General features: G+C 38.4%; 1 protein-coding gene across 10 annotated transcripts in view; it reads right to left on the bottom strand.

Annotated features, from left to right (window-relative positions):
- The window catches only part of SLC4A4 (solute carrier family 4 member 4), a 343,433-nt gene that overhangs the window by 166,507 nt on the left and 163,427 nt on the right, over positions 1-13,499 (bottom strand). For 6 of the 10 annotated variants that reach the window (XM_072775341.1, XM_072775342.1, XM_072775340.1 and 3 more), the window contains one exon: positions 11,035-11,130. The exons of the other annotated variants lie outside the window; for them this stretch is intronic. In XM_072775341.1, coding sequence (XP_072631442.1) covers positions 11,035-11,130 — 96 coding nt within the window. The remainder of the gene's footprint in view (positions 1-11,034; positions 11,131-13,499) is intronic. 10 annotated transcript variants of the gene reach the window in all.

Below are 13,499 nucleotides of genomic sequence, written 5' to 3'. Positions count from 1 at the left end.
GATCGATGACCTAGTCAGTAGGAAATGGAGGTAGCCAAAGAATGCAGTTCTCAAATTCCTACTACTATCAGCAGCCACAGAAAAGCAGCAGAGCCTCCCTCATGCTACTGAGGCTGGTTAGTTTTGATGTGAAGACTATAACCTGACAAATACAGAAAAATCATTCATGCTCTAACTTTCCATATTCTTTTCAGTCCTTTCTTATTTTAAGGTTAATTGTTCCTTTAATCAACAAATATTTGTTAAGTGTTTGTGTGTTGGGCATTATTATGCCCTGAGTGATTAACAAATCACAGTTTTCTACAAAAGAATGCCAATCTATGCAAGAAGAATCACAATTCATGGCCCATTAATAGCTCCTTACACCATCATCATCTCTCACAATAAAAGAAAAAAGAAGGGACGCCTGGGTGGCTCAGTGGTTGAGTGTCTGCCTTTCACTCAGGGCATGATCCCAGAGTCCTGGGATCCAGTCCCGCACTGGGCTCCTTGTGGGGAGCCTGCTTCTCCCTCTGCCTGTATCTCTGTCTCTCTCATGAATAAGTAAAATCTTAAAAAAAAAAAAAAAAAGGAAAAAAGGCAAGTCTTACAAATAAGAAAATATAGACAAATTTGAAGTTTATCATCATTCCTTCCAAGAGTACCCATCATCATAGGCAAATGGATACTACACATTCTAGTTAAGTAGATGCTACATATTCTATTTCCTCTCATTTGTTTTTAGATTGACTATCTTTCACATCAACCTAATGAGGACATAGCAATCCAGTCAAGACAAAGGAGATGCAAGTGTAACTGACAATCCATGTTTAGCCAACACATGCCCATGCAAGAGTCAGGTGGATGAATTAGTCCAATCTAAAATTTATTGAACATCTATTAAGTGTCACATTGTGCTTGGCAATGGGGATTCAAAGATGAATGTGGTTCAGGTTCCTTGAGCACTTTGCCAATCATGCAGGAAACATACTTGTACCATGGTGTGATGATAAAGCGATGTGGGGGAAGGGGGGAGGGGTGCTTTGGTGAGATGAAGAGAAAAGGAGAAAAGAGGGATATGATTTTTTTTAAAAAGTATCCTGGGAGAAGCAAGAGTTTCAAGGATAGGCTAAATTTAGCCACATCAATTGACAGTAGCTGGAACAGCATGAATAAGGGAAAGGGACTCAAAGACATAGAACCTAAGAATATGAGAATCCAAATATTACCAGAGCCTGTAGTTCAAGAGTGGAAATGTCAGGGATGATTAGACACTTGGGCAGATAGCAAGTCAGGGGGCATCTCACAGATTAGAGAACTTGGACTTGATCTTCTAAATATCAACCGGCTAAGGAGCTTGGGCTTGAGCATATAAAAGATGGAGAACTGTCACTAAAGGTTTTTGAGCAAAGGGAGTGATATGCTTGCACTTGAGACTTAGAGAGTTCCTTCCAGCAGTAATGAGTGATGGATTTAAAGGAGGGTAAGGAAAAAAAAAAAAAAACTGGGAAAATAGGAGGAAAGTGAAATAGTTCACACAAGAGATGATGAGAATCTGAAGTAGGGCAGTTGCAATGGAGAGTCACAGAAGGGCAGAAATGAATAAGGAAAACAGCCAGAGGGTACAGCTGGAGGATAAGGAGGAGTCCAAAGATTACAGGGGCTTTTGGCCTGATGAGGGGCAGATGAGGAGCGACTGAGGTGGAGGATGCATTCAGAGGAGAATTGGTATCTGAATTACCAGAACAACTATAAACACCATAAACATTCAGTTTACCACAGAAAGAAAAGCCGTATTTCTGAAGATTCTGCCAGCAATTTTCATCAAAGTAAAATTCTACTGTTTGCTGCCAAGAAGAAATTTCATTACTAACTTTGAAACTGATATCTACAGCTGACATACTGCATTTGCTTTTCCTCTGGCCTCCCCTCACTCACATGTGTACAGCCATACTAATTCAAGTAGTCAGATCTTCAGTTGTCTCCAAGAATTAAATCCAGACATTGTTTGGTCTAATAAAAGTGGTTTATTGTATATCGGCATGAAATACTCTCCATCAGTTTCAAATTAATCTAGTCTGCTTCAGAAGTCTCCTGTAAAACCACAGCCCCAGTGGTTTCAGTAGACCTTGAACTGGTAACCTCAGGCTGTCCTCACTATGAGAAGCCCTCATCCTCCATCAAGAAGAGTACACAGGAGGACAGATCTGCTGTATACTGGCCTTACGTAGCTTCACATTTCTCTCAGCACTGCCAAGGACACACTTCAAAGTCATGGCTACAATTTCTGTTATAACTGGGTGGTAGTCATTAGTGCTGCCCACCAAATATTTCTGAGTCTCTACCTTCTGGGCCCATGTAGGATAACAATTCTTTAAAGTTAGTTGTGGACACATGACTCACTATGGCAAATGAAATGTGAGTGAAAGTAATATGTGTCATTGCTGGTCCAAAGTTGAAGAGGAGGCCTGGGAGTCACCATAAGCCTTTCCTACTGCCACAGTGATTGTGGAAGCACAGACTGAGAGAAGCCCGCCATTAGCCTAGATGCTGACCAACAATGATCAGCAGAACTTCCTCAAGGCCCACATCAGACATAGAGTAATATGACTAAGAAGCTTCCATGGTGTTAAATAACTTAGACACTCTGGGGGTCAGTTGTCACTGTAGCAAAATCCAGCCCATGGATTTTTGATTGACTTACTAATTGTCACGAAAACAGCAAAGAAAATCAGGAAGACCAACTCTTCTTCATTCCACCTCAATTCATCTTCATTCTACCATGCCTAATCAATGCATTATGCATTCATTTGTTCAACATTTATTGACTTACTGCTCTGTAGAAGGCATTCCACTAGATACAATGGAGCAGCAGTTGTCAAATTTTTTAGTCTCAAGATACCGTTACACACTTAAAAATTAAGAGTATTTGTTTATATGAGGTATGCCTATCAATATTTAGCATATTAGGAATTAAAACTAAAGTTTTTAAAATATTTATTGATTTAAAATTACATCATAAACCCATTGTATATTAACATAAGTAATATATTTTGTGAAAAATAACTATTTTCCAATGTAAAAAAATTAGCAAAAAACCACCATTTCACATTTTTACAAATCTTTTTAATGTATGGCTTAATGAAATACATCTGATTCTCATGTCTGCTTCTGTGTTCAATAAACTGAGATATGTTATTTTGGTTGACTAATAGAAAGAAAATCCCAAGACCGTCTGAAAGGGTCTCAGGGATATCCAATCCCCATTTTGAAAACCAGTACTATAATGCAAAGGTCAGAAAAATTTTCCTGTATCAAGTGGCAAATAATAAGTATTTTAGGCTTTGTGGGCCACAAATCTCTATTGCAACTATACCATTATGGTAGTATAAAAGCATCCACAGCCAATATATAAACTACTGAGCTTGGCTCAGTAAAATTTTATTTACAGAACTAGGCAGCAAGTGTCAAATCTGCTCCATGGGTCTTAGTTTATCCATCCCTGTGATAGAAGGTACCTAAACAAATTAGACTTGGGTCCTACCCTTAAGTAAGGTAGTAAGTACATACTATTAAAACAGAATGAGATACATGTGAGAAATCTCAAAAAAGATGCTTTTAGAGTTCAAGGTCACTAGAGAGTATCTCATATTGGGAAGGTTTCAAGGAGAATGTGGGCACTGAAGGATGAGCTGGGTTTTGACAGAAAGTTTCAAGAGGAAGGAGAGAATGCCAAATAAAGAAAATGTTCACGCCAAAGACACTAACAGAGGGAAGCACTCAGTAAGTTCAAGTAATAGCAAGTAGCTCCTGAATGTAGTGAAAATAAAGGGAAACACAGCAGTGTGAAATGCTGCTTACTCAAATTTAGGTCACTGGGCAATGGGCCTTCAGTGCCAGGCCCAGGGGTTTGGATATTGTTTGAGATCCACTGAGGTGTCCCTGACTATTTCCACAGGGGAGGTAACTTATCAGCCAGGTATGATACGATTAACTGGAAGGCAAAGTACAGGAGGTGTTTGCAGGTGCCCAACCATAAGCAGTGACCCCAGATGACAGGCTACTGGATTAGACTTAACAAGAGGAAAAAAGGACCTGAATAAAAAGAATGACAGGAAGGCATGCAACATTACAGAGGTAACATCTAACAGATTTAGTGGTTCACTGAGCAGAGAGGGGAAGAGAGAGAAAATAAGGAGCAGGAAGGTCAGGAAAGGGGACAGATTTGGTGATCAGAGGAAGAGTTTGATTATGAACATATTCCGCATATCACCATACTGCCAAGTACAAGTCTGATGCTCACAAATCCCAAACCCTCCTTGGTGGGAAAAAAAATGTATTTTATAATTCCAGCACATTGTCAAAATTTTTCCAAATCTGTGCCTCTTGAAATCTCTTCCAAGGCCCCAGTACTCTGAAATACAACCGAATTTCTAAGTTTTTATTCTTTCTCCACTTTGATTCCATTTGTAGGCTTCTAGAGTCAGCATACACTTTAGCTCACTGTAAATACTAGATATCAATGAAAAACCTAATGAGACTTCTTTCAGAAGCTCAGATAAATAGTAACAAACTCTCATTGTTTTAAAAAAAAAAAAAACAGTGGTTAGAACTGTCTCTATTTGAAGAATGTTGTAACTCATTCTTGGATACCACATAAGTTTTTTGAATGTCTTTTGTTAACTAAAAAGTCTGATGGTTGATGTCAGGTTGCTGAAAGATTTTATTTCTTAGTCTTTTAAAAAGTTACCATGAGGATATTTTGAAAGCTTTACTTAAAATTTCCTTTTGCCTCTTAAAAGACCAAAAACATTTGTGAGAATGACACAATAAATGACTCAAATAAGATTCCCAGTCAAGAACAGACCCACATCTTAAACCTGCTGAAGAAAGAGGGTTGGAAGGTGAAATGCCTGGAATCAAGACAAAAATGCTCTAAATGTATGAGTTGCCTAAGGAAAACTAAGATGTAGTAGTGATTCTGCACCCGAGAGAAAGGTTTAGATGGATTCAACAAAATAAAGTGAGAATGTGATAAAAAGCAAAAATCTATAAGAATCTTGACCCATGATAAATCATCTAAAAATCTCCTAGTGAACTATATTTCCAAAGATGGCTGCAGCATGCACGACAGGGACAGATATGTACACTGTGGTGCTCCTGGATATCCCCTCACCTTTTTCCATAAATGCTTTCCTATTAGCTCCCTGGTTGCAAGCTCAAACCCTGAGGCATCCTGGATTCCTCTCTTTCTCTCCTAACATGCAATTAGCTGCCAAGTCCTACAGATGCCATCCCTAACATTTCTTGCATGATCCCCTCCTTTCCATTCCCACAGTCATAATCCAAGCCCAGATCCTCACTCTCTCCATCTGGTCCACTGTGATCCCTTCCTGACTCTCTCCCTACCTCAAGTGCTTCCCATTCTATTCCATTCAAATAACCCCTGGCAGATTAATTTCCTTGACGTGCAGCTCTGACCAATCTACCTCCAGGCTAAAAAACTGTTCCCAGACCTTCCACAAAATGGCTCAATTATTTTGCGACCTTACCACCCACATATTCCGTTCTCCTGCCCTCTCTGCTAATTAAGTGTGTCCACTTACTCGACCTCACAAAAACTCCTTCTTTATGCTTTCTCAACAACTTTGCTTTTCTACTTCTCCCTCAGCTAGCACAACCTTTCAACGTCTCATCCTACTTTTCCTACAACCTCCACTTGTGGAAGTACAACCCAACCTTTAAGATCCAGTGAAGTGATCTCACAGAAAACCCACTGGTGGCTGCTACAGGTGGGGTAAGGGTGGGGGGTGCAAAATGGGTAAAAGATGTCAAAAGGTTCAAACTTCCCGCTAGAAAATAAATAAGTCAAAAATTAAAATAAATAAGTCATGGGGATGTCATGTACAACATGACGACTATAGTTCATAATGCTGTATTGCATATTCGAAAGTTACTAAGAGAGAGGATCTTAAAAGTTCGCATCACAAGAAAAAATATACTTAACTATGTGTGCTGATGGCTGTTAACAAGACTTATGGTGGTGATCGTTTTGCAATATATCCAAAGATTGAATCATTATGTTGTACACCTGAAACTAATATAAAATATATGTCAATTATACCTCAGTTTATAAAAAAGTGGAAGTCTATCTCCTCTAAGAAAAAAAATTTCCCAATTCTCTCTTTATGCCCCACTATCCAGTCTTCTGATAAGCATTTCCAGAGAGTGTAGTGCATGCATCCGTGTTACACACTGTAGATAAACTGGTCTGTCTTTAAAGTCTTCTGGGGATACTTACCATTGCCTCTCTCAAATCATTGTTACCTGTGAATTTCCCTCATCTCCTTCTCTCCAATTGGACTACAGAATGAGAAAAGTAAGAGCTCAGTTAACAGTTGTTGACCTGAATTTGTTAAAGTGAACTCTCTGGGTTCACTACTTTCCTAAAGAAGTTTCAGAACTTTTTAAGAAAACTCTAGAGCCCAAGAAAATTACAATTTTTATTTAGTCAGTAAACTTTCTAACAGATGAAAGACTTCAAATTGCTTAATTCCAGAAATACCCAAAAGGAAATTTTTTAAATTTCTTTTAAAAAAAAGCAAAAAAAGGTCCCATTTGCAATTCATTTATTTAAATTCTAATGTTAACTGTGTAACCTGGTTGTAGGATGAAACTAGAATCTACAGTTACGCCACTGTGGTTTCATAAAAAACAAAAAAAAAACCTACAAAAAAAATAGTATGATCTAATATTAATGCTTAAGGATGGTGATAATATCAAACACTGGATAAGAACCTACAAAACAAAACATTGAACATGACCAAGAGGTCCTTGCCTGGTAGATTTACAAACCAGACAGGCAGACATAACACAAAGAGCAAAGTGAAGACAGATGCTGGAATATTCAAAAGATGGCAGGAAAAAGCCCTAAACCTCATTTTCTTCTTTAAAGTTCAGACCTAAGAGTCTGAAGCAGCTGATCTTGACTGCCAATAACAGCAAAAGGACGCAAGTATTTTCTAAGGGCTCAGAAGATACCAGTTGTTAGATGTCTCACACTGAATTTAAAGATAAGCGTGTACAGTGAAGAGCCACTCTGGAATCTTCCAAGACATAGTATGTTCCTAGGCTCCAGTAATGGCAAAGCATTTAGGTGGGTATTAACTTGTCCAGAAAAGGAGAGGTGAAAGCTTTTCTTTTGTTCTCAGTAGCCCAGGCTGGTTTCAGACCTGCCAGTAAGATCTATAAGAGGAAATCATTTTTGGTTTTGTTCCAACTTCTAATTCAATACATTGGCAGCATTTGAAATGGATAAGAGCTGTAAACTCGTATCTGCCTCAGGTGACAACTAAGATAAGAAGCACACAATGTAAAAATGATGAGAGCTTATGCCCCAAAAGCAACTTTAAATGTAGCTTTTTTTAAAAGGTAGTTATTTCAAGTTACACTAAGCCTGGAAATATCTTGCTAAGAAAACTGAAAGATTAAATTAATGGAACCTTGTTCAGAAGTCTGTTCTTTAGCTGATATTTTTGACAGTGTTTGTGAAAAATAATTCTATATTATATTAGAGCAAACTAAAATAACCAAATTCATCAGACCTGGATGAGTAGAGATATTGGTAAACATTTTTTGCAGGTAAACAATATTTATTTCTGGTTCATAGTTTACTATGGTCAAGATGGGCCCCAGTGAAAATGAGGCTGTTGGTTGCTTTAAGTGAAATGATGGAGAATCAAGGATTGATCAATGTTTACTGAACAATTCCCATGTTTCAAGCATCTACACTGCACTGAAAGAGACACAAAAGCATGACTTACACGCCCTGCCCTAAAGGAGCTTTTTTTACATAGCTGAAATGAAAAATACAAACAATGAAAACAGAGGACATAAAACAATACACTATAAATCTTCCAGTGGTGAGACACAGATAATAGGAGCTATGGAATTTTAAGATCTTCTGCATCCATGAGAACCGCACTTCATTTGGACCCTACTAAATACATTTGGATAGGAATACTTGAAAAGGCATTCCTGGAAGGGCAGAGGAATCAACTAAAGCATGGAAGTAGAACTTACCATGATATAAGCCAGAAGAAAAAGAACAGCTGATAAGACTAGGGGTTCTTACTGGGAAGACATGAAAATGAAATTGGATAGGTAGGTACAACCAGCAGAATTTAGTATCACTTTGCACATCTTTATTATGTATTACAGATCTTCCTCAACTTACAATGGGGTCATATCCTGATAACCTCATCATAAATGGAAAATATGGTAAGTCAAAATGCATTTAATACACCCAAACTCCTGAACATCAAGCCTAGTGTACCTTAAATGTGCTTAGAACACTTACAATAGCCTATTGTATCATCTAATGGAATCACCTAACACAAAGCCTATTTTTAATAAAATGGTGAATATCATATTATTTATTGCACACTGTACTGAAAGTAAAAAACAGAACGGTTTATGGGTACAAAATGGTTACATGTGTGGTGGTTGTTTGCTTCGTGATTGCATGGCTGAAAGGGCCTGTGGCTCATTGCCACTGACTAGCATCATGGAAGAGTATTGTGCCACGTATCACCAGCCTGGAAAAGATCTAAATTCAAAATTCAAAGTACAGTCTCTATTAAACGTGTATTACTTTCACACCATCCTAAAGTAGAAAAATGGTAAGCTGAACTATCATTAAGCTGCAGACCATCTATATGTGTATATTAAATTTATTGAATTGATGTGGTACGTAATAGGGAGCCCTGGGAGGGTGACTGAGATTACGAATTAAAGCTGTTTATTTAAGGAGAGAATATATCATATAAATAGACAATAAGAGGAATCCTCTCTCATGACTAAAATGTGTTTTCTTAGAAGGACTGGCCCAGGCAGGATGTGACCTAAAGCTGATTTCCAACTAGTTGATGTATTTCCATCATCAACAAACTGAACGTTTTGGTCAATCTCCTTGAAGCTTTATCCACAACAATATTGCAATAATCTAGATCCCTGACATGGAATAAATAAAACTTTCAGAGGATAAAAGGTCTACAATTTCTTGAGCAATTCCGATAAGCACTTTGCTAGTAACAGTAATGTTGGATTTTTTGAGTGCTGTGAAATATGATAAACCCTTTACATATTTCTAATTTAATTCTCACAACGAACCTATGTTGGTAAGATCAACCCACTTTTATGGTTGAGAAACCCAAATTTGCAGTAGAGAAGTAACTTGCCCAAAGTCAGGAAGCCAGCAAGGATTCAAACCCAATCCTGCCTGATTCCAAACTCCATCAATGACTAAACTTCATACCTAAATGTATTTTTGCCCAAGAGGTATCACTGAAAAAAAAAATTATTAGAAGGAATGAATGTATGATACTTGCAGAGAAAATCATGTGAGTGTTAGAACATCATAGCATAGTGGAGTCAGCCTATTTCTTTGGCAATATAACCATGTGAATCTCCTGTACTTTAAGTTGAATGAGATATTACTCATGAAACTACCATAGGAGGAAGTTCAACACCTGCCCTAGACACTTGAGATTTGTATCATTTGAGTAAGTTACTTAACTTCTCTAAGCCCCATGTAGTCATCTCTAAAAAATGGATAACAATAGCCACTTCAAAGGATGGTGTAGAAAATTAAATGGTATCACATAAGATACTTAGCTCAGGGTTTATTACTGAAAAGTTAAGAAGTTAATGTTTGCAACTTTTATTATTATTCAAGAATAAATATTCAAGCTTTGTAGACATAGCAGCAATGATTACAAGGTTGAGTTGAATAAGGGTCCCTTTGTCCTAGTCTCCCAACACCCAATTCCTACTTTTCCTTTAAAGATCTAGCCCTAAAATCATCTCCTCCAGAAGCCTCTTCTACCATCACAACTCCCAGGCCAAGCAGATATTTCCATAATCTTAAGTGTGTGTATGTGATTTTCAGTCATTTCACTTAACATTTTATACAATTCTACCCATTGTGTCCTGCCTTCTTTATTAGAAAGGCAGTCCCCTGAGGACAGGGACTCATTTATCTCTAAATACTCCCTGCCTCTCACGGTGCCTGGCATGTAGTGACACGCAGCACATACATTTCTATCTCTATGGACACAGAAATTATCAAAAGAGTTTCCAAAAACATCAAGTTAACTCCAAGAAAAGCCCTGGAAGCATGTAGTGCAACACACACTATTTTAAGATGAGCCAAAACTTCCCCCATTAAGACATGAGAAAGAAATCTCATCTTCCCAGGAAAGTGAAATTTCCTGTTAAATTAATAAAAAGCATAAATCAATGGGTTTATTATAAGAAAGATGATAATAAACAGTTAAAAGCCTAATGATGTCATTGTGGATGGGCTTCTTGACAACTGAAAGAAATGTGTATCCCATATAATCAAATTTGGAAAAAAGTCCATATAGTTTTTCGTGCATGTTCTTTTCTTTTTTGGATTTAGGTATAATAAATCCTGTCTCTTTGATGAACTCTTTATTTAAATAAAAAAAAAACCCAGAAGATTCTAACTTATATCCATGGAGCCTACTGCCTCTTACGCATAAAGAGAATCTGAATTTTTTTAAAGACCATTAACCTAGTAAGTTCTTCCTCTTACCCAACACTTGAATGCTTTTGATTAGAGATCTCATCTCAAGTGATCTTCTTCACAATCTTCTGAAGGAAGAGGTCCGGCATCATGACTCCCACCCCTCATGGACCCCCACCCCCCGTTAGGAAACCTAGGCTCCAAGATGCATTCTATGAAGGGAGCGCTACCTGTGACAGGCCTCTCACCCTGAGTCTGGAACTCTTTCCCCTGCCTTCCAAGGTACTCAGCTTGAATTCAGGATGGCAGATGACCCAGAAAATACATTATTGCTGTTACTCCCTGGCGGTAGAAGGAAAAATCAGTAACTGTAGGAATCTATACGGCTTATCTCCTTTCAGGCATTCTTGAGGATGCCCTCCACTCAGTGACCATGAGCCCAGCCTTTGTGCCCCCCCACATCCCACCATCGCCACCATCCTTGCCCTCCCCAGCCACGGACTTACTTAGCCATCCCACGCTGGGAGTGCGCCGCACTCGGGGGTCATCGTCCAAGGTGCGGGTTGCTAGGCAGGGCACTGAGTTCTCAAGCGGGCTGCGGGCTTTAGTGTCAGAAGCAGAAGACAGGAGGAGGAGGACACATGAGCAGCCACAGCAAGGATGAGGATGGAAGCATTAATTAAGAAGAAAAAATACTAAAGCAAATCACACAAGCGAGTTAAAGAAGAACAGTGACATATTACATTGACACACATACCCCCTCCCGTGACCCTTAGAGCAAATCCCAACAAATAATGAAAAAGCTTTGAAAAAAAATACATTCAATCACTATAGCTCTCCAAGTACCACTGAATGATCTGCTCAGTTCTGATACACACACATGGATTGTATCCAGAAGAAAGATTTACATAACAAATGCTAATCTTAAGATGTAAGATCAAGACCGTTAATAATTTTGCACCACAAAAGCACACACAAAGGGAAGTTACACACAATTTTGTAAAGCACAGGGGGCATTAGTAAGGAGCTTTCTTATGATCTACCCTACAGACCCTCCAGTGGATCTTGTACAGAAAGGCAGAAAACAACATTTCATACTTCCACTTCTGAAATAGTTTCCTTGATGAACACAGAACTCTATGTTTGCCTCTGTTTTTCAGCCCTTCAGAAATATGAGACTGGGATACAGATGAATCAACACCTTAATATAAACCAATTCAGAAATGCATGCTCAATTTCTGGTACCCTTTAATACTTATTTTACTATAATTTTAATATTCAGCACATCCATGCCAAATCTCAGACCAAATCAAAGATTAACGATGCAAGCTAAATACATAGTATGGTTCCTCTAGATATTTTTCATCAACTGAAGAGCATCACAAACTTCTGCTTCAAGATAATTTCATTTGGGCTTCACGTCATCTATTCTGCTATTCTCATCAAATACTTCAGTCCAAGGCTAGTAAGAAATAGGCAGCATAATTGTCCTTCAAGGAACATTGAGGTAGGAAATATCTAACCATCAGACTACATACAATTTAAGAGAATTTTAATACGAGAGATAGTAAATAATCAAGGCAACAAAGCATATCCAACCAAAAGCAAAGATTAGATAATGTATTCACACAAGTATACAAATAACCAGGCAGACAAATCGTCTTTTTAAGGCTATTGGTGACTTGGGAGGTCAAATTTTGAATGGAATCATTTACAAATTAATGTAAGTTTATGGCCAAATTTGGGCATTCAGCACATTATAAAATCTAGAAACATTTTTGTCAATTTATCTGTCTGTGTTTAAAAGCTGTAAATAAAGCCAGGACTTGTGAGCAGGCCATCTGTGCCAGCACCTGTTTGAGGCAAATCTGATGTCTTCTCTTTGCAATCTGAATTTTTAATTGTTTCCCATAACTGAACTTCTTTGCAAGTTTTTATTGCACTAAGAAAAATGAAAAAAGGGAAATGAATCAGTTGAGATTATTCCAAAATTACTTTTGTCAAGAAGGAGGCAATTAGAAACATACACTATTACACTGACCAAGTCTCACCTCCTATTTCTTCTGATAGCTGAGTGATCTGCTTAAGGAGTCAATATTCCAGCTGACTTAGCTAAAGGAAATGAGAGATGTGGGACATCTCCAGCCATTTATCAAGGCCTGAGCAAGGATCGACTGAAATTCCAGGTCAACGAGAACTGACAGAGGTGACAAGTACAAAGTAAACTCAAAGGAACGTCCACATTCTTCAGCTTCTGAGCAGTGTGAAGCTACCCAAACTTTATCACTGATACCAGGGCTTACCTGGAAAGTGTGTACAAGAGGGCAGCAGCTGCTCTAAAACTCAGGTGCTGATAACTAACTTTCTCCAACATCTTCTCTTTCCTCTATTCCTCCCAAGGTGTCAGTGTGTTATTTGTGGGGAGTGAAAGCTGGAAACTCCTTTTTGCAGATACAGCCTCCAATGACGCTGAGCAGCACCATCAAGGGGACAGTGGAATGAAGCCTGGCACACACACCAGCAAAGAACCTGGCTCCAAAGACAGGCGTGAAAAATGAAACTGCCCATAGAGACTTGGCACCTGTGTTTTAGCAAAGCTGATTGGAGCCATCTGGCTGCTTACTCTCATGAAAACTGGGAGGCTCACAGCATCCATTACTTATGTTGGCAAATTCCAACATTTTGATTTGTTGGACCCTCTGTGGACTTCTGTGCAGGAAGAGATACAAATTCCGTAACCCTTTCATGTTATGTTTTTTTCTCTGCACAAATTTTTCAAGGATACAATTTTGAAAAGTCCTTCCCAAAGCTGGAGCCGAACTTTCTATAATTATACCATGATAATGACATAGTACGTACGCCTTTCCCAGATAATGCTTCCATTGTACTCCTTCTGCACTTAAGCTACAAAATAAACAACTTGGCTTTGCTATCATCTTACACATTCTCTTCTAAATCACTTTTGCCTGAC

The sequence above is a fragment of the Canis lupus genome, chromosome 14, assembly GCF_048164855.1.
Source record: "Canis lupus baileyi chromosome 14, mCanLup2.hap1, whole genome shotgun sequence".
NCBI lineage: Eukaryota > Metazoa > Chordata > Mammalia > Carnivora > Canidae > Canis > Canis lupus.
Note: the sequence above shows the minus strand (reverse complement) of the source record. Positions and strands in the feature narration are given on the sequence as shown.